Raw genomic sequence first — 21,062 nt, 5'->3', positions numbered from 1 at the left:
TTTTTAAAAAATAATTCTTTATTGGTGAAAGTATTACATATCATATAAAAATTTTTTTAAAAAAAAGCAGCTGCACAAAAATAGGCCAAGATAATTCTGAAGAAGAAAAAAAAGGAGATCGATCCTATCAAATATCAAAACATATTCTAGTGGCAACGTCTTTCCCAATTACCAGGCTAGATCCTGCAAGCAGCTATTCCTGTTGGGAATTTGCCCTACAGATACCCTTGAATGTGGGTGGAGCAATATGCACCCATGGCTGCTCACTGCAGCCGTGTCACGGACACAGCAAAGGATTCGACATAACTACATGGAGAGCAAAGGCTTAGCGATAACGACATGAACCCCAGCAAGAACTATAATACAATCACAAATAGTGCAAGGAAATACTGTAGGCCTGGATATATGGGACCACCCCCGAGACCTATTACAAAGGGGGAAAAAGAAGCAAGAATACAGACTAGAGTTGTGTATCCTTGCACATGCTACCATTTTTGCAAAAGATAGGAAAGTATCATATGGGTACGGATTTCCTTGCATTCGGATGAAACATTTCTGGAAGCAAAAACAGGAAACCAGATGGCACCAGTTGCTTCCAGAGAGGTGATAGTGGTGGCTGATGGGCAGGAGGGAGACATGTCACTGCTTATGTCAGTATCACCTATCGGGGAAAAAAAATAATTACAATGAATATTTAACTTTGAAAACTGTTATAAAAAGCAAATGCCACTAGAATCATGTGTAATTGTCCACTCAGGAGAGCTTGAGGGCATGTGTTGAGAAGTCCTATGGGAAAGCAAATTATTCAAATGCTTTTCCCAGTGTGGCTGACACAGAACCCGCCTCCAGTATTCCTCTGAAGGAGAAACACTTTGGCAAACACCAGGTTAACAAGGTCAAATGTTTATTAAGTAGTTGTTTGCAGCTCTCTCAGCTAAGCACTTGACATACACAATCTCTTTACATTCGTCCTCCGAGACAGCACGCATGACCATCCCCAGTTCACCGTTGAGAACTGAGGCCCAGATAAGGAAAGTCGCTCACCTGAGGTCGCACAGGGAGGAAAGGGTGAAACTGGCAGTCTTACCAACGTGGCATGTGGCCCCCCAAATCCTTTGTTGGGATATATAACCAGTAGTCACTGAGCGCCTTCTGTGTTCCTGGCACTGGGGATTTAGAGGTGAGTGAGCAAAGGTTGAATAGTTGCATGTGGCTTCTCCCGTAGTATCTTGCTGCAGCTACAGTCCCCAGAAGAGCAGGCACTTGCTGAAGAAGGACCCAGAGACCAGAGCCTCCGGCAGAGGAGACAGGAGTTTATTACTCGCTAGTGGAGATGGGGGGCTCCCAGGGCGGGGCTGGGGGGAGGCAGGAGGATTGGATGCAAGGGACGGATTAGCTCCTTGCTGGTCCTGGGTCTCTCCGGAGCCTGTGTAAGGCTATGGCTGTGGAGGATGCTATGGCTTGAATGTTTAAGTCCCTTCAAGATTCAGACGTTGAAACCCAAGTGCCCGATGTGATGGTATTAGGAGGCGGGCCTTCGGGAGGTGCGTGGGTCCCTCAGGAACGGGATTAGTGCCCATATACAACAGGCTCCAGAAAGATCCCTCGCCCCCTCCCACCTGGAGAAGGCGCAGTTTGAAGGCGCAGGCTAGGAACCAGGAGGAGGGCCTTCGCCCGCGTGTAGCAATGCTGGCATCTTGATCGTTGACTTCCCAGAGACCAGAACTGTGAGAAATAAATTTCTGTTGTTTACAGGCCACCCGGCCCATGGCATTGTTATAACAGCATGGATGGATGAAGACAAGGAGGGTCAGGTCACAGACCTGGGGTCTCCGGGGTAATGCACCGGCAGTGGGTGAAGCCAAATTCTCCCTGGGCAGAAGCGGGAGGGAGGCCCTCTCCGTGAGTACTACCTGCTCCGACTCCCGGAAGCAGAGCTCCTGGCAGGTTTTAGCCGACACTGAACACGGAGGGGGCCTGGCCCCGGTATTTCTCGTGGACCGTTTTCAGGATGGGTATGAGGTTCTGGAAGGTCGGGCGAAATGAGGCCTCTGCCTCCCAGCAGTTCTTCATGAGGACATAGATCTGGGGGAGGAAACACTGGGGCTGTGGTCGCTGCTCTGTCCACAGTCTGGTGACAGGGACAGGGGAAAAGTGGGGGAGGGAGGAGCGTGGGGAGGCCTCACCTCATGGGGACATTTCTCTGGCCGCGGCAGCCTCTCCCCTCGTTCCAGCAGCTCAGTGAGCCTCAGTACTGTCATCTGCCCCTGGGTGAGGCCTATGAGCTCGATGAATTTCTACAGAAGAAACAAGACAAGTCCTCTCAACAGGCAGGACTGCCTAAGCAGAGGCCAGGAGATTTCAGTGGGACTACAGGGGTCCTAGTCCTGTCTCTACCACTTCTCAACTGCATAACTTTGGACAGGATCTCACTTCTTTAGGCTTCAGTTTTCCCATCTGTAAAATGGGGTAAAAACATCAACTACCTGGGGTGATTGGGCAAGTTAAATAAACTCATATTCATACAGTAAGTCTGAGTCAGGTGGTTGCATTGTTATTAAACCTCCCAGCAAGTTGTTTTTGCCCGGACAGGATCTTTATTTACCCTTCCTACATAGGCACTATGATTGACTTTGGGAATAAACATCTAACATACTCTTGTCTCCTCCCTAGCCCAGTCCTGGCCAATTGTTATGGCCCATGGATACACAGTGATTGGCTCCCTGGAGGACACATGAGCCAAGCTGGGCCAATCAGATAGTCCTGAGAATTAAGCTGGAAAGAGGAGCCCTTTCCCCCCTCACCTGAGGGAAATGGGTGCCTGGAAGGCAGGGTGGGGTGGGGAGCTGTTGCCACAAGAGAGAGGGCCTGCCTAAGAGATGCTACCACAGAGAACAGCAGAGCTCAGAGATGGAGAAAATGAGATTCATGATGACATGAGGGTCTAGAATAGCTGTGCCCCAACTCTTCCCTCGAGTGCAAACAGCAGAAGAAGCTGTTCCTATTTGAGTGGGGTTTCTGTCACAAGCAAAGCCTCACAGTCCCATTTTACAGATTGGGACTGTGAGGCTCTGGTGGATTAAGCACTTGCTAAGCTGGGGGAGTTGGGAATTGAATGCATGGCTCTCTAACTCCTCTGGTAGCAGGTGGCGGTGTGGGCCTGGCTCTCACCGAGGGGGGGCTTTGGCTGGAGTCACAGTAGGTCAGCAGCTCATACATGGTGACTCCAAAGGACCAGACATCAGATGCATAGTAGAACTTACACTCCTTCAGGCACTCAGGAGCATACCTGCGGGGAGAGGGCAGTCAAGCCTTGGGCCAGACCAGGATGGAGTCCTTATCTGGGGCTTGGGAGCCTCTTGGCCCCAGTTAGGGCCCCTTCCTTAAGAGAGAGCAGTTTCACTGAGATAAGGCCTTGTCGTCTGAGACCCCAGCCTCCACCTCCACCCTGGCACCCCCCTCTGGCTGGGTCTCGCCTGGTCACCAGAACACGGGGCTGTCGCCATCCTCGCGCACACGGTAGTACTCGTAGCCTTCGGGCACGGCCTTGGCCAGGCCAAAGTCCCCGATCTTGACCAGCCTGTCGTTGTCCAGCAGCACGTTGCGGGCAGCCAGGTCTCGGTGGACGTAGTGCTGGGTGTGCAGGTAGGCCATGCCCTGGGGGTGAGGCGGGGCAGGGCGGGTCATGCCCAGGGGGGCAAGGTGGGGCCTGAGGAGCTGGGACCAGGATGGCGGGGGACAGTCAGGACGGGCTTGCAGGGCCCTGGAGCAAAAGCGGGCAGTATGGCAGGTGGAGCCCACAGGACGGCAGGGGCAGGGCCACAGAGGGGGCGGGTTGGGAGGGGGCTGGGCTGCCAGGCGTGGCCCAGTGAGCAAAGGGAATCTCCAAAGTGGAAACTAGGCGGGTTGGAGACCCAGCCACTGGGGTTGTGGCCAGGTGATGGGGCGAAGGGCTAAGTAGAGAGCGAGCCGGCCCAGGGGCGCCCAGGGGCGGAGCCTGGCAAGCAAAGGGCTGGGACCCTCAGGCCAGGCCAAAGAGGAAGGGCAGCTCTGTGGGCAGGGGTGGGGGGCCCACCTCGCAGATCTGCTGGGCGAACAGCAGCAGCTGGGCCAGCCCTACGTGGTGCCGGGGCAGGTAGTCTCGGAGGCTGCCCAGAGGCACGTACTCCATGACCAGCTGGACCGATTTCTCGCCTAAGGGGGACAGAGGCAGGGGCTGGGGGCCGCTCCCCGGAACCCTGCAGCTCCCCACCCCAAGGTGGGGAGGGAAAGCCAACACCTGCCCACACTAGGCCTCGTCCTCAGGAAGAATGGATCCATCCTGAACGCCATCTCCGCCATCGAGGGAGGGAGCAAAGCTGGGGGGTGGAAAGGAAGCCGCCCCCACCCCCCCCCCCGCCCCTACGCCTACGAACTGCGTCCTCCAGCCTGGGACTGAGGCTCCAATTGGCCAGGCCCTCATGGCCGCCCGGCCGCCCACCTTGGTCCTCACAGCAGCCCTTGTACTTGACGATGTGCTCGTGGTAGAGCGTGCGCAGGATGTCGATCTCCCGCCTCCAGCCAGTGCGGAGCTGAGGGCCGCAGTCCGCCTTGAGAGCCTTCACGGCCACCATCTCGCCAGTGCCTTCGTTGGTCGGGTCATAGCAGTACAGGCTGACCTTGCCGAAGTGACCCTGGCCAAGACGCAGGACAGTCAGCGCCCCACTGCCCCAGCCCCACCCCTACCCGCGGCTTTGCCAACATGCGGGTCTCTTTCTAACAGCCAGACCCCTCCGCTGGGCCTTACCTCACCCAGATCCCGGATCTTTTTCAAGTAGCGCTTGTGGAAAACAGTGGGGTCTGATGCTGGCGAGGTTGGATTCACATACAAGATTTCAACAAGATCTGAAAGAGCCACAGTGGGTGAGGCCGGACCCTGACCCTTTACCCAGCAGGCCCACACTCCGGGGCACAGAGAGCAAGTGACTGCTTCCCCCAGCATCCAACCCGGAGATCAGGAAAGCTTTTGCAACAGCTGGAAAATTCCACTTCTAGTCCAAAATGCAGAGTTGGCTGCATCAAACTGACACCTGGGATGTTCTATGACTGCGTAAAGGGCACAAACTTTTCATCAAGAGAGAAAGCAAGCCCGACCAGCGTGGCTGAGCGTCAACTTATGAACCAGGAGATCACGGTTCGATTGCCGGTCAGGGCACATGCCTGAGTTGAGGGCTCAGTCCCCAGTGTGGGGCATGCAGGAGGCAGCCGACCCATGATTCTCTTTCATCATCGATGTTTCTATCTCTCTTTCCCTCTCCCTTCCTCTCTGAAATAAAGAAAAAAAAATTTTTAAAGAGAGAAAGCAAAACCAAAAAATATTTTTGAGGGTCTAACTCATCCAAAAAATTTGTGGCTGTCCCCAAATAAAACATTAAGAACTTGGGTCATTCTCATCACCCCCTTAAGTGACTTAGAATCCAGCCTGAGCCACTGTACAGAGACCCAGGGCGCACTGAGCCTGTGTCAACAGGGTTCCTAGCCCCTCCCCCTCCCCAAGGTCCCAGCACTGGTTTGGGGCTCACTTTGGGGCTGAAGGTGAGTGAGGTCACGAAGGATGGTGCGGAAGGAAGGCCGCTGAGCCGGCTCATAGGTCAGGCACTGGCTGGTGAGTGTGGCTAGCTCCGGGCATGAGGGTTCAGGCAGGGGGTGCTGCTTCTGGTAGAAGTACTCTTTCTGTGGAGAAGGGGACCTGAAGAGTCAGTGACCCCACCCGCCCAAGGCCCCTTACCCAAGAGGCAGAGTTAAATCTCCAGAGCGGCAGGGCTAGGCCAGCCAGGTCCTTGTTCCGTCATCCCCATTTTACAGATGAGGCAACTGAGCCTCGGCAAGGGGAAGCCGACTTGCCTGCCACAGCAGAGAGCGGACTTGAACCCAAGTCCAGCAGACTCTGTTCTGTGGAGCACCTCACACTTGTCCCTTCCTGTCTTGGCTGCCACCCACCTTTGCTCCCAGCTCTGCAGACGCAGCTCCCAGAATGCACCAAAGCCTCTGGGTCTCTGGATAAGTTGTGCTGAGGCGACCCTTCCCTAGCCTGGGCCACTGCGGTATTTCTGTACTGAGATTAAAACTTCCTGGCCCTGGCCGGGCAGCTCAGTTGGTTAGAGCATCATCCGATAAGCCAAAGTTGCAGGTTTGATCTCTGGTCAGAGCACATACAAGAATCAACCAATGGATGCAGAACAACAAACTGATGTTTCTCTGTCTCCTCTCCCTTCAAAAAAAACCACACACACCTTCCTCTGGGAAGTCTTGCTGGATGCCTCAGCTAGGTCAGGGGTACCCTCTGGCACCTCCCCACATCCTGCACTTCCCATCACTGGCCTGGTCACTGCATCTAAAACTGAAGCAGTCACTTACTTTTTATTATTTTTTATTCTCACACAAATATATTTTTCCATTGATTTTTAGAGAGTGGAAGGGAGGGGGAGAGACAGAGAGAGAAACATCGACGTGAGAGACACATCAACTGGATGCCTCCTGCACACTGATCAGGGCTGGGGGATTGAGCCTGCAACTGAGGTACGTGTCCTTGATCAGGAATCGAACCCTGGACCCTTGAATCCTTGAGCTGACTGACACTCTAACCACTGAGCAAACCGGCCAGGGCAGCAGTCCCTGATTTGCTGTGTGCCACAATGACCTTTGAGGTCGGGACTATAGATAACCCCAACTGACAGATAACCTGATGGAGCCTCCAAGAGATGAGGCAGCATATGTAAGGCCACAGGCCAGAGCGGGGCAGCTCTGGACCCAGACCACTAGACTCCTTGGGGGTGCTGGCCCCTTTGTGAGAAGGGCCCAAGGGTCACCCACATTGTACCTCGGAGGGGCTGCGGTCCTGCAGGGGGGCCTCCCCATCGAAGCAGATCTCCAGGAGGGTGGCACCAAAGCCCCACTTGTCAGCGGCGGTGCTTAGGCTGTTAGCCCCACCAAACAGGCACTCGGGGGCGATCCAGGGGATCCGCTCTACCCGCTCTGGGGGCCAGGGCCAGAGGTCACCAAGGGTGAAAAGAGTGGGGTAAACCAGTCCCCATGCCCAGCCCTGTCCCAGTCCTCACCCTCCCTGGAGAGGGCACCCAGGCCCATGCCAGGGTCGCTCAGTTTGATGAATGGGCTGGTGCCCTCCGCCAGCCCTAGACGTGCCAGCAGGATGTTCCGGCCACACACGTTACCATGAGCCAGGCGCTTGTCCTCCTGGGGTAGGAAGGAGAGGGGGCATGACCACTAGGGGCCTCTAGACCCTGTCCCCACCCCATCCCACAGGGACAGCCCGTGTGAAAAAGACAATCAGGGTCATTAGTGGGATCCCAATGCATGTCATTGTGCCCGGACACCACTGGGTGCCCAGTGGGTCCTTCCTGTCCTCCCAGAGCCGGTGGGTAAGACTCTTGGCCTGGAACAAAAGGCCAGAGGACCCCACTGCTGTCCTCAGACCCACGCCAGGCACGCCTCTGCACTGCTGCTCCTTCTGCCTGGGACGCACCTGGGGAATCCTTCTCCATCCCATCTATTTAAAACTTCACCTCTCCCCCAACTTGGAGCACCTCCGTAACTCCACCCCTACTCTCCCAGAACGGTGCTTACTACTTCCTAACATATTATGTAACACACTTAAGTATTATTTCTTGTTTATCTTTCTAACTAAAAACACTGGCTCCCCAAAGGATAGAGGCTTCTGTCTGGTTTGTTGTGTGTTCCCAAGGCCTATGGCAGAGCCTGGCACACGGTGGGTGCTCTGGAAACCAGGGTCAGAGAACCAGGCATGGCTGGGGATGAATGGCAAGAGAGAGTGACAGAGGCGGCCGAGGCCAGGCCTCACCGGACACCAAGTAGAGGAGTTAGGTGTTCTCTCAGGGGAGAAGGGAGCCACAGGGGTATGTGAGCAGAGGAGGTTTGTGGAAAGACCTCCTGGGGCCAGTGTGTGGACTGATGAGGCCTCGCCACCCAGAACTGGCCCACCCTGCTGACCCAGGCCCCGCCCACAGGCCACACACCAGGTAGCTGAGGGCACTGGCCAGCTGCTGGGCCACTGCCACCTTCCAGGCCACAGGCACACGGCCCCTCTCCCGCCGCAGCCACACGTCCAGGGGTCCATGCTCCACGAACTCTGTCACCATGATATCTGCAAAGGCCAGCTGCTGCAGGGGCTGCCCACCGCCGCCCCCCTCCGGGGCGCCGGGGAAGGAACATGGGGGCTGCGACTGTGGGGGTCTGGGGCTTGGGAGTGACTTCGGGGAGAGAAGAATTGCAGGATGGAGCATAGGCTGAGGTGGGTGCAGGGTGAGGCAGAGGCGAAGGGTGTCATTTGGGTCCAGGGAGAGTCTGGCTAGAGAACAGCTGCATGTCAGTGAGAAAGGTGAGGATGGGCCTGAGGACCTGGAGGTGGGTGCAGACGAGTGGAGGTAGAGAGCTTGAGATTGGGGCATCAGTGATGCTAGGATCCCACAGGGTGGAAGTGCTCGGGGTGGAAAGTATGTAGAATCGGGTGCAGGCTGGTGTTGGGGGAGAGCAAGAGAGATGGACACATGGGGTTCAGGTTCTGTGGTCGCCCTGTGCAAGGAGTTTGAGTTACACAGGGGTGGGGCAAGGGCTGAGGTCTTGGAGGATTGGAGTGCCCAACATGGCTGGGGTCTGCATGGGGTCACAGTTCTGCTGAGGTCAGAGGGCAGATGGGGGCTGGTCTGTAGAGGCATCTGGTTGGTGGATGAAGGATGGGATGCAGTCAGCAGTCAGGGTGTGGTTCAGGGTTGGGGTGCAGGTAATGGCCACAGTATAGTCAGAGGCTGAGCTGCAATGGGTTGGCATATAGTCAGGGGTTGGGGTACAGGTGAGCATTGGGCAGTCACAGATTGCAGGATAGTCAGGATTTTGGTCAAGGGTCAGTGTGTAGTCAGGGATCGGGATGCAGGTCAAGGGTTGGGGTACAGCCCTGGTAGTGGGTACAAGTGGGGGGAGTGGGCCTATAAATGGCAGGGCATGTGTGTTGGGGTCCACTCACTTTTAGAGCCATGCACGCAGACACCGTGGACGAAGGTCAGGTGCACGTGGGACACCTGGCTCATGAGGCTGGCCGTCTCGTAGAAAGCCTGTGAGGGCAGGTCAGGTCAGGTGGCCGCATACCCTGCCGCTCTCCCTGCCCCCATCACACTCACTTACCAGGGTGATGTCATAGTGACTAGTGTCTAACACCTTCAGCACTACTCGCAGCTCCTGCCCATGGCCCCCGCCGGGCAAGGTGGGGTCCCCATCATATGCTTGGTCCTCCTCAGGGCCTCCGCCCCCAACTCTCAAGAGGCCCTCATACACATTGGTCCTCGTGCCCTGGCCCAAGTGGGACAGCTGGGGGAACATGGCAGGGAACATCTCCATGACAACAGCTGGTGACTGCCCTCCCCGTTCCCCCTGTGCCCCAGGGGCCCCACACCCGCACACACCTGGGTGAGGTCATCCTGGCAGACCCGGTGGAAGCTGAGCTGGCTGAGGTTGAGAGACCTGGTGCTGGCTTGAGGCCCCCGCATGATGATGAGGTTGGAGATCTCTGGGGGGCGGGAGCAGAGTCACTGAGGGCTGGCGTGGGGGGAGCCACCCTCCCACCCTGTGGGCCCCTGTCATCACACCTCCTGGCTGCGGCAGGCAGCAGCGGCGCAGGGAGAAGCAGTGGTCGCCGGCCCGCAGTGAGCAGCCCTGCAGGGCAGCCCGCAGCTCCCGCACGCTGGGGAAGGACCGGTCCCAGCTCTGCAGCCGGAAGGTGCCCTCACACAGCTCAATGGGGAACTTCCACAGGCGCAAACACGGCGTGCCGGGTGCCTGGGGTGGGTGGCAGGACAAGGGCGGTGGGCAGGGGTCTAGGCAGGGAGTACACCCAAGCCCAGCCCAGAACCCCCGCCCCAGGCCCACCTGGTCCCGCTGGGCCACCGTGAGGATGAGGCGGTTGAAGTGGCTGGTGCTCCAGTGGATAAGATAGAGGCCCTCCTCCCGCTGCATCTTGGCCAGCACAAAGGGATCCCTGTGGAGGACCAGGGGCAGCGTCAGGGGGCACCTCTGGGCCCCACCCGCCCAGAGAGGTACACACACACGACAAACTCACACACAGACACAGGCACAAGAACAGGCACATGTGTGCGTGCCTGTCAGACACCATCACTGACACAGTGACACACACACACACAGATAGGAATCAGCTGTCAAATGCTGATGGGCACACACCCAGCCATACACTCACAGGCTGACACACAACGAACCGCCTGTCACACAGCTGACCCTAGACACAGCTGCTTTCCCAGCGTAACAAGGCAATGCAGGGCCTCCACAGCCCAGACCCAGAGGTGACGCCCGTCATGAGCACGGACTGACAAGTGACACCGCTACACAGGCCCAGACGCCTGCACGTGTGGCGCGCACGCTGCTACGGACTGAATGTTGGTGCCCCCCCTAAAGTTCCCATGTTGAAGCCCTAACCCCCAAGGTGATGGTATGGGAGGTGGGGACTTTGCAGGGTGATTATGTCATGATGATGGAGCTCTCGTGAATGGGATTAATGCCTCATAAAATGGACCCCAAAGAGCTCCGTGCCCCTTCCCACCATTTAAGGACACGGGAAGGAGAAAGCTGTCTTGAACTAGGGCCCTCACCAGACACTGGGTGTACTGGTACCTTGAACTTGGACTCCTGGCCTTCAGAACTGTGAGAAATAAATGTCTGTTGTTTCTAAGCCAGCTGGTCTATGGTAGTCTGTTAGAGCAACCCGCACAGACTAAGACACACTGACGTGGCCACAGACTGTATGAGGGGCACGCACCTAGCCGTGACAGGGCACAGCTCTCAGGAGGGAAAACGGCCACTTCACCCGCCTCTGGTGTATAGACTAGGCTCAGACCGCTTAGAAACCCTCAGGGGCAAGTCCCAGGGCTACAGAGAGGACAGAGGACACGCAGGCACAAGGCCAATGACCAGATAAGCTGACAGTCACTAACCACGACCTGGCAGCATGCAGGACGGCCACACTGGCATCTGATTGCCGCATAAGCACGGGCACTTCATAGCCTCTACCCCGCAAGTCCAAACAGAATCGCTCAGTGACCCACCATTACCAGGACAACACACATCTGTGGGGCTGTACACACCCACACGTTTCTGAATGGCCACCGATACTTGTACAACACAGCCCCCTGAAATCACCCATCACATCGCATGTGAAAATGTGTGATGACAATTTTATGTGCAGTCACTGGAGCAGTCACACTGCCGCACACCACACGGGCTGTCCAACATCCAGACATGCACAGCGACAGTCCCAAACCCAGGCCCCCTCAGCACGACATGCCGCCCGACCCACTGCACGTGTTCTCACCCCCTCTATAATCCCTGGTGCACACTTGCATGCATGCACACACAAATGCACACTCGCATGCATGCACACAGACAAGCACACATGTGGGTGCACTTGCACATAAGCATACATGAGTGAGCACACATATGCACTCACAGATATGAATGGATGCACACGGTGGTATGAGTGAATACTTAAACACATAATGCATGCTCACGCAGGCAAACACGTGCTCACATTCACAGGTACAGACCAGACACAAATGCTTGCACACACATGCTCACACAAGTACACGCACACAAACATCTCATTTGAGCCCCACAGTCCTTCAGAACTCAGGGTCCAGTTGGCAGCTGCCACCACCACGGTCCGTGCCGCCCAGCCTCCTTCTGGGCACTCACAGCAGGGGTCCGTGGACACCGTCCTGGATGCTCATCACCAGCCGTGGAGGAGCCACCTCGTGGCACAGGTAGTGGTTCGAGTCAGCCGTCAGGCGGAAATAGCCATCCACCAGCGACACCAAGGACAGGGCCATGGCCGGGGAAGGCAGGGTCAGCTCCTATAGGCCACGGGGATGTCAGGCAGGCGTCACAGGCTGGGGGTGCCCCGCAGCCCGGCCCTCAGCCCAGCCCCGTCTCGGGCCCCACCAGGCGCTTGTCCTGACAGTGGATGCTGACATGGCATTCTCTCAGCACCACGTGGGTGATGTCCTGGAAGTCACAGAAGTAGGCCCAGGGCGCCTCCCGCGGCCTGTCCACAGGTGGGCCGCCCAGCTGCTGGGCCTTGGCTTTCTTCCAAGATAAGCCAGCATGAGAATTCCTGCTGCTGCCACCGTCACCACCATGGGGACTCTGGAAACCCCGCACCTAGGGAGGTTGATTTGAGCAGGGCTATGCCTGTTTAGTCCCCCACACATTCCCCATGGGGGTAGCCTGGAGCTGGAGGGACCAGGAAGTCTCAAGTATCTCTTCCTAAGTCACGAGTGTCACAGGTGGGACCGGGGACCCACCCCCAAGAGAGACACATGCCAGAAGCAGAACCTCAGGGAGGGCAGAGAGGAGGATCCTACCCCTCTCATCCCCCAAGTCCAAAGGGGTTCCCAGAGGTACAGACCCCAGAAATCAGGTCCCCAGGGGGCAGGCAGAGGACACAGACCCCAGGGAACAGAAGGACATACCCCAGAGCCACGAGGGGAAAGGGCTCACCATAGTCCCCCTCAGAGACCATGGCCAAGGTTGAACAGGAGCTCCCGCCCGACCCCACCTGGACCCCCAGATGGAAGAGGCACCCTGCTCACCTCTGTCTGTATTGGCCGCCACTGGATGCCGCCAGTGCCGGTCACCAGCACCTCGTGGGTGGGCGGTTCGACCGCAGACTTGAGCTTGGGGTCTCCAGGGGCCTGCGCACTGTCCTGGATATAGCAGGGCTCCCCCTCGGCCTGGGCCAGCAGCTCTAGGCGGCACACAGGCACACGCTCCGTGCCGAAGCGGGGTGCCAGCCGCTCGAGTGTGGCCAGGTACTTGACCATGACGACGTGCTGGGAAAGGCTGCCCGGCTGGAAGGCGTGCAGGAACCTGCGGAAGATGATCCGCAGGCGTAGCCGTGTGAACGCATCGTACTGCCGGATCTGTTGCCGGAAGGAGCGCGGGATACAGTCCTTGAAGCTGTGGGAATGACCAAGAGGGGCTGGTGAGGGGCCTGGGGTGCAGGCCTGGCTGGATGACATGTGGCAAATGACGTAACTCCTCTGAACCACAGCTGCCTCGTTCGGAAAACAGGCAGGCTGTCGTGAGGTGGAAAGAGAGGGTACGATAAAGGGCCAGCACAGGGAGGCTGGATGGTGGCGGGGACCAGGGCACAGGACGCAGGAGGGGACTGTGGGGCTGAAATCCCAGTTCGTGGATAACTAACGTAAGCTCTCTAAGCCTGTGTCTGCTCACCTGAAAAATGGGTGCAAACAGTGCCCACCTACAGGGCTGACGACAGAATAAGAAGGACTATGTCAGTGTCAGCTGTTATTATTACTGAAGTCGCTATGGTATTTATCATTAATATTATGATCATAAAGGCACAGCTCTGGGGGCCCCTCTGCTCTTCACAAAGCCTGCCCCACTAACGCATCTACCCATCACCTACCAGTATAGCTCCCCTAGATTACAGGTTTCCAAGCCTCAGTCTCTATGTCCTTAGCCTTCTCCCCACCCCTCCACCCCCCACCCCCCGCTTGACCAGAGGGATCCTAAAGCTTGAGGTTCTAGCTACCTTCCGCCCCCACTTCCAAGGGCTCCCTGCTGCCCTGGGGAAAAGGCCCCTGACTAGTGTCTTGCCAACTCCTGCACCTGAGCAATCACATTCTACATCCAGTTCCCCTGGAAATAGGCTTTTGCCATCTTCTGCCTCTGGGCCTTTGTATATGCTATTCCATTTGCCTGAACGCTTTGCCAAGACAGTCCATATCTGGATAAAGAAGACTCAACCTTTAGGTCTTTTTTAATTTTTTAAAAAATATATTATTATTGATTTCAGAGAGGAAGGGAGAGGGAGAAAGAGATAGAAACATCAATGTTGAGAGAGAACCATTGATTGGCTGCCTCCTGCACGCCCTCCACTGGGGATTGAGCCCACAACCCGGGCATGTGCCCTTGACCTGAATTGAACCTGGGACCCTTCAGTCTGCAGACCAACGCTCTATCCACTGAGCCAAACCGGCTAGGGCTCAGCCTTTAGGTCTGAGCAGAAATATCACCTCCCCTGGGAAGTGCTCTCTGGTCTCCAGGCTGGATAGGCTGCCTCCTCTGGGTTTGCTAGCACCCTGGGCTTCGTTTGCTGTCACAGCCCTAGTCCTCCAGGACAGGGACTGGAAAATATGTGCTTTAAAGAAGAACAGCTTATCCTGAAAGACCCAGCTTTCCTGCTGCCTCATCCAGCCAGTGTGCCCTGATTAATCCAGCCCTTGGCAATGGAGGTAAAAACAGCTAACTCCTTCCTTCCCTTGAATTCTAGGGAGTTCTCTAAGCTCACCCTACTCTAGCCACACCTCCTCCAACATATCAGGCAGAGTCCAGCCTCAGGGCCTTTGCACTGGCTGGTCCCTCTGTATAGAATTCTCTTCTCCCAGATATCCATATTGGCTTCCTCTTTTACTTCCTTCAAATCATTGAATGTGACCATCACCTGCTCAGTGAGAAATTCCCCAACGACTCAATTTTAAATTATATACCCCTCATTCCCTGACATTCCCCTTCTTTCTCTTTTCCTAGTTAATTTCCCCCCATTGCACTTTATCACCATCTATAACACTATACATTTTACTTTTGTATTTTTTTTATTGCCTGTCTTTTTCACCTGATGTGAGAGCCAAGAGGGCAGGGGTTTTTGTCTGACTTGTTCACTAGTGTGTCCTTCAACAACCACAACTAGTGTCAGCATACAGTAGATGCTCAATAAATGTAGGCATGGCAATATACAAGGTCTCTGCCTTGGCCCCCGGATGCCCACGTCTATCCATCCACCTCCACAGTGTCTCTGCCCCATTCCCAGGCACCTGATCTTCTTGGCCACCTTCTCCAGGGGAACACCGCGGCAGAGAGCAAGGTGACAGAGGTGCAGAAAGGCCATGCCCAGGCTCTCGTTCTTAAAGTGGTGGATCTCCTCCTCACTCGACAGCTCCCACAGCGATGCCACATCATTCACAAACTCATGCTTGCCCTAGGGGTGGGGAAATCAGATAGAAAGGGAGGCCTGAAAAACCTGTTCACTCCTCAGCTTCTGGCCACTTTGGGCGGGGAAGGAGGGACTTTCCATTTTCTGCAAAGGCTGAATATAGAGCATGCATGCCTCCTCTGACCATGCCTGTGGCAGACATCACTAATCGATCACAGCACTAATCTTTCCCATGCAGTCCTAAGATTCTCAGAACCCTTTGGTTCACGTAGAAAAAGGACCCCAGGTTGCATGAGTTGAAACCTGCTAGCTATAATTGTAGAAAGAGTAGGGGGCGCCTCAGCTGCCCCTCAGTCCCCCTGAAATAACCCCACTTCCCAGCCCTGCTCCTACCTGCTCAAAGAGGTACTCAAAGGAGGCTGGGTCCAGGAGTTGTATCCCCTGCTCTGCCTGTTCTGGCGAAGCCTTGGCCCCCGGGGGCCTGCAGCGACACACAGCTGGCTCCTGAGGGTTTGTGCCATGCCAGTTCCGGAAATAAAACCTACAGGAAGGGAAAGGCACAGCGAGGGCTGAGCATCAATTCAGCTCCAGGAAGATGGGATTCAGGGGAGAGAAGAGACAGAACAAAAGGGGACAAGCCTTCCCACAGGCCTTCACCCACCTCATGCGGAAGTGCAGCGTCAAGTTTGTGTCTCTGGAGACCTCAAGAATGTGGTTTGGGGGCAGCCAGACCTGGGCCTGGGCATCAAAGAGGGCAAAGAGATTGAAACAGGGTGGAGTGATGCCTGGAAGAGGGAAGAAACAACATCCGGAGTCAGCATCTGTTGCCATGATCCTATGGGCCCCCAGACCCGCTGTCTCCCTTCACAAGCCTTCCCTAGGCCTCCTCCCCTGCTGACAGAGGATAATGCAATATGTTGACCATGCTGTGGCCTCACAGCAGACCACATTTTCCAGCCTCCCTTGCAGCTTGGATGGGGCCAGTGGATTGATTGGTTTCTGGCCAATGGGATGTGAGCAGACAGATACGCATACTTTCAGGCCTGGAAATAAACTCTCCTGTCATCTTTCCTGCCCCAAGGATGTTGGAGACTCTTTGTGCTAGGTGGTGAAGCATAAGATAGAGGTGAACCATCTGACCTACATTTGATTTTAGGTACCTTTATTGTTTTAACCCAGGAAAATCAGAGGTTTGGGCGGGGGGGGGGGGGGGGGGTTTGCTTGTTACTGCAGCTAAACCTATCCTAGACTGACTAACACAACTCTATTCTGATCTCTGAACTGCAGCCGGGAAAACATACCTACCTACCTCCTGGCTGCCTCCTCCTGAATGTCACAAGCTCCCTTAGAGGTGCTTGTTTAAAACAGATCTCATCCAAGCTCCCCACACCTGCCCCTCTTGTGCCCAGTTCTTTTTAAAATATGTTTTTATTGACTTTTTTTTAGAGAGAGAGGAAAGGAGAGGGAGAGGGAGAGAGGGAGGAGGAGAAAGAGAGAGAGAGGGAGAGAGAAAATCATTGACCAGCTGCCTTCTGCATGCACCCCGACCCACCTGGACCATGGATCAAGCCCACAACCTGGGCACCATAATCTCCTCCATAATCTCCCCCATGCCCTGACTGGGAATCAAACCAGCAACCTTTCAGTGCCCAGGACAACACTCAACCACCTGAGCCACACCAGCCAGGGCCTCTGTCCAGTTCCTTAAGCTAGGACTTGGTCCTTGTTCTCAACTCCTCCCACCCTCTTCACTTGGGATGGGTAAAAGTCCTGCTCTTTCTATATCCACCATCTCTCTAGGATCCACCCACTTCCTTCAAATCCAAAGCCCAGGCCAAGTCCAGCCTCCAGACTTGTGGTCATTCCCCACAATGGTCACCCGAGGCATTTTTAAAAGACACAGCGCTTAATTTTGTAATATAAAATAGTCCTTTCAGAATAATTCATAATCACCTAAGTACCAGCCACCAGATAAAGAAGTAAAACTTAGAAAGTACAATGGAAGCCCCCACCTACATCCACTTCCTTTTTCCTCCCACAAAGAGGTAACCATATTCCTGAAGTAGAATTTATTATTTTCATATTCTCTATGATCTAGTCTTGAATATTATAAACTGAAAATGTGGTATTATACCACTGGTACCCCGCAACTTGCTTTCCCATGCTGCCTGATGGGAAATTCCCTTTTCGTGGGAATTTACCTTGGTTAAATTCCCTTTTCGTGGCTATATAGTATTCCAGTGTTCAACCATACGGCTGTTTGCTTGTGCATTCTCCTGCAGAGGGACTTTAAGATAGAGGGACTTTAAGATGGCCTCCCACTTTTCACTAAGATACATGAGGCAGCTCTAAGCATCCTCAGATGCGTCTCCTGGAACACATGAGCTGAGTGTCTGTATGGTGAATATCCAGGAGTAGAGCTGTGTGGCATCATCCTTCCAGCCGGGTTGGATGATGCCAAATGGCGAGGTCACTGCACCCAGGGTACTGCCTCCGCGGAAGCAGCATGCCTCCCTGTGAGACAACTTCCTGAAGAGCCCATGTGACTGCTTCATTCTCTGCTTTCAATTCCTCCTTCCCCTTCCAAATTCTTGAAACTGACACTCCAGTTACTCTTACTTTTGCTTCCTCAAATTGAGCAGGCTCTCCTCACATGCTATTCCCTCTGACAGACATGTTTCACATCACCCAGCACATCCATCTGAGTTCTTTTAAGAGATCAGCCGCTGGTTGAAAAGTACAAGGCAGGGGTCCTCAAACTACGGCCCGCGGGCCACATGCGGCCCGCCAAGGACATTTATCCAGCCCGCCGGGTGTTTTTGCCGCCGCTGCCTGTCCTGCTTAGCAGCCAATTTAGCAGTGTGCATAGGAATTTGTTCATAGGTTTTTTTTAAAACTATAGTCCGGCCCTCCAACGGTCTGAAGGACAGTGAACTGGCCCCCTGTTTAAAAAGTTTGAGGACCCCTGGTACAAGGTGTTGTAGAAATCCACCAGAAGGCCCCCATCCGGTTATGGGGGAGGGAGTTTGAGAGGACTTCCTGGAGGAAGGGGCATGTAAGCAAAGCCCCCTTGGAGCGACCTCCTCCTCCTCTGGCAGAAGGAAGTGTAGGTTTGAGCACATCTATTACAGGCTCTTCCAGCTATTCTCTGGTTCCTTACTGCTCTCAAGAAAAAGCCCAAACTCGCAATTCCTCCCTCTGGCGTTTAAGGCATTGTAAGATCTGGCCCTGACTGACCTCTCCCCCATAACCTCCCACCTGGAAATCACCTCTGCCATGGCTTCCCTACTCCCACCCTCACCCACTAGTATGTTCCCCCTACAGCAACCAGAGAATACCTGTGAACACCTGAGTCCAGTCAGGTCTCTCCTTTGCTCACAGTCACACCTCACTTGGAGTAAAATCCAAAGTCCTCCCTGAGGCCCACCAGGCCCTGCATGACCTGCACTGTTCACCTCCTTTCCTTCACTTACTCCTGTCTCCTCTCACTCAGATCTAGCTGTTGCCGACAAGTTCCCACCTCAGGGCCTTTGCACATGCTGTTCCCTGAGCCTGGTACTCATCATCTCCTCCCAGATATCCCCGTGGCTCCCTCTCTTATCTCCTTAAGTTTTAAATTGCCCCTATGATCTATCTCTGCCCTCCTACACAGTTTTCTTATTTATTATGATTTCCCTATGAGAATATCAGTGCTACAAAGGCGGTGATTTGGGGCTGACACATAATAGGCACTCACTCAGTGTCTTCTGAACGAACAGGCAGACGATGGATGGGCTTCAGCTGTTGCCAAAACCTCCACCCCTGCCATGGGACTCACCGACTTTGTGTGCGATGTGAATGCAGACCTCCTCTGCGGTCAGTGTGGCCTCGCTGAAAGTGACCCAGGGCTCCCTGCTGCCAGGGCCTGCCCAGTGCAGGAACACCTTCAGGCCTCCTGTGATGGCTGCGAGCGGAGCTTCGTCCCCATCGGGCTTGCTGCCCCTGGCGGTGGCCCCGCCATGGCACAGAGGCATGCTCCTGACAGCTGGCTTGGCTGGGAAAGGACAGCCCATTAGTCCGCAGGCCTCAGCCTAGAGGCTCCTGTTAGCACCTCAACCTGCTGCCCCTTTAGACTGAGGCCCGAGGGAATATTCTGAACTCCCCTTGCTGTGCAACCTCAAGCACCCAATTCCCCTCCCTGAGCCTCAGTTTCCACAGGTTTGATGGAGTTGGGGTATGCATCCCCACCTTTTAGACCTGTCATGAACAATAACAACATCCAACCTCTCTACTGGACTAACTAGCACCAATACAAAAATCTGTTCTCAACACATTATTCCCAAAATAACCAGGCAGGCAGGTGTGGTCAAACGAACCTGGGGGGTGAATCTGGGCGCTCCCTGTGTCAACTCAAGTAAGTCACTTAGCTACTCCCGGGCCTCAGTTTCCCCATCTGGAGAATGGAGATGCTGAGACCGTTGCCATCAGAAGATGGTCGTGCCGTTTCAACACAATTCTGCATGTTCATATGTTCAGCACAGACCTTGATATAGGCTTGAAAAAAACACACAAGTATGACAAACACAAGAGTAACATCATTATTATTGGTTTCATCCTTGTGATGGCTTTTTCTCTTTCAAGCCAAGATTCCTTGCCTCCCACATCCACCCCCATGAGTGACCTCTGGCCCTTGTGACTTGCCCAAGCCTAGGAGGGGTTTAGTTCAGCTCTCTCCTCCCAAACTAGCTCCCAGACTTTTTGAAGCCAGGCCCAGGACCCAGGCCTCCTGAGGTCCCCTGTACCTCCAGGGAGGGACTGTCAGCGACCCCACTGATCTTATTGATTTAAGACAAACGGTGGTGGGAAGAGGAGAATGTTGTAATAGCATAATGTCGGATTCCCCGGGAATCAGCTTCTCTCTCTGAGCCTGTTTCCTCATTTGGAAAACGGGCATATAAAGGTCTCTCCCTCAAAGACGCGGGGAGGATACACTGAGATGAGGCAGGGAAAAGGCTGTGCAGAGGGCCTGGGCCCTTGATAAATGTCTACTATTATTGTCTATTAACGTTTAAAATAAGATCGTGGGGATGGGGCTTTGGGGGTGCCCATCCTTCTTCGTCCCCACTGAGCCCAGACCCAGCTTTGAAGATGGGGTCGGGATGGGGTCTGCACTCGGGAAGCCTGCACACCACACATCCAAGCCTCCAAACCCTGCTGGGCAGGAAATGTGCTGAGCACCCACCGGGCATCGACCAGTCCGGAGGCAGCGGGTGCTTCCATCCACCTCCTGCAGAGCGCGGCCGGTCCCGCGCCGGCCGCCGGCCGCATCCTTCCAGATGACCTCCGCGGGGCGGGGGGCACCCTTTCCGTGGCCTCCTCCACACTCACCCTTTCCGGGGGACTCCGGTTCGAACCCGGGACCCGGTCCTGCCACAACAGGCAGCCGCCGACTGATCGCCGCCGAGATGCCGCCTCCTCTAGGGGCCACCTGAAAAGGGCACACTCATTGGCTGCCTCCCTTTCCGTCAAACGTAGGCATTGGTCCTTTCGCTGCACCAGAGGCACTCCCATTGGTCCCTGGTTCGCCTTTCGCTCAACCGCGATTGGCTCGATCGGCTGCCGGAAGTGCCACAGCGTCAGCGATTGGCTGACGACTGGAGGTGAGAAGACGCAGAGAGTAGTCCGCACCAGCGGGCGGAAGAGTGTGGTTTTCTGGGGACTCGGCGTTCTTAAGGGCTCTGTTTATCTTCGACTTCCGGACCTGACCCCGGTGTGAGCCCCGTATCCTCTTTTCCGAGGTCAAGGCTGCGGCCGCGCGCCACTCAACCCTCCAACCCCCTGCCTTGTGACTCCGAGGTCCACCCTGCCTTGTGTCTGCCTGGCCAACCCACCTCGCTGGCTGAGAGCCCCTCCTCGAATGCAGGAGGCATTTCCCTCCCGCTCGCTCACATCTCTTTCACCCCTGTCCTCTGAGGCCCCCTTGCTGTCAGTAGCAGCGTGGATGTCCTCCTGATTCGAGTTCTAATCCGAACCGCACAGCGAGTTGCTGTCC

The 21,062-nt window shown here is 55.2% G+C and overlaps 1 protein-coding gene across 4 annotated transcripts; it reads right to left on the bottom strand.

The window, feature by feature from the left end:
* Nucleotides 1-557: 557 nt before the first annotated feature.
* Nucleotides 558-20,515, bottom strand: TYK2 (tyrosine kinase 2). 4 transcript variants are annotated; one of them, XM_079771580.1, is made up of 26 exons: nt 20,253-20,498; nt 19,387-19,564; nt 18,849-19,064; nt 15,693-15,816; nt 15,425-15,572; nt 14,913-15,076; nt 12,666-13,032; nt 12,016-12,234; nt 11,770-11,927; nt 9,937-10,045; nt 9,657-9,846; nt 9,474-9,577; nt 9,196-9,378; nt 9,038-9,125; nt 8,034-8,161; nt 7,098-7,233; nt 6,860-7,014; nt 5,562-5,712; nt 4,787-4,884; nt 4,481-4,673; nt 4,076-4,194; nt 3,485-3,657; nt 3,172-3,289; nt 2,187-2,297; nt 1,914-2,085; nt 558-661 (listed from the first exon to the last, which is right to left on the bottom strand). In XM_079771580.1, exons 3-25 carry the CDS (start codon nt 19,042-19,044, stop codon nt 1,951-1,953), a joined length of 3,567 nt encoding a protein of 1,188 aa, XP_079627706.1. In that variant the 5' UTR covers nt 19,045-19,064; nt 19,387-19,564; nt 20,253-20,498; the 3' UTR covers nt 558-661; nt 1,914-1,950. The 4 variants fall into 4 exon arrangements, with proteins under 4 accessions (XP_079627706.1, XP_079627705.1, XP_079627704.1 ...); XM_079771579.1 differs by lacking the exon at nt 558-661 and adding an exon at nt 669-1,725; XM_079771578.1 differs by lacking the exon at nt 558-661 and having other exon boundaries at nt 669-2,085; nt 20,399-20,515.
* Between the last annotated feature and the right edge of the window lie 547 nt (nt 20,516-21,062).

Source organism: Cnephaeus nilssonii (assembly GCF_951640355.1).
Source record: "Cnephaeus nilssonii genome assembly, chromosome: 5".
NCBI classification, from domain to species: domain Eukaryota; kingdom Metazoa; phylum Chordata; class Mammalia; order Chiroptera; family Vespertilionidae; genus Cnephaeus; species Cnephaeus nilssonii.
This window is presented reverse-complemented; position numbering and strand designations above follow the sequence as displayed.

Excerpts from the sequence above, each read along its gene's own strand:
- TYK2 (XM_079771578.1), bottom strand. The coding sequence starts at position 19,044 with ATGCCTCTGTGCCATGGCGGGGCCACCGCCAGGGGCAGCAAGCCCGAT. Across the intron at positions 15,817-18,848 it reads TCACATCGCACACAAAGTCG|GCATCACTCCACCCTGTTTC; the intron begins GTGAGTCCCATG and ends TCCCTCTTCCAG. Across the intron at positions 15,573-15,692 it reads ACGCTGCACTTCCGCATGAG|GTTTTATTTCCGGAACTGGC; the intron begins GTGGGTGAAGGC and ends CCCTTCCTGTAG.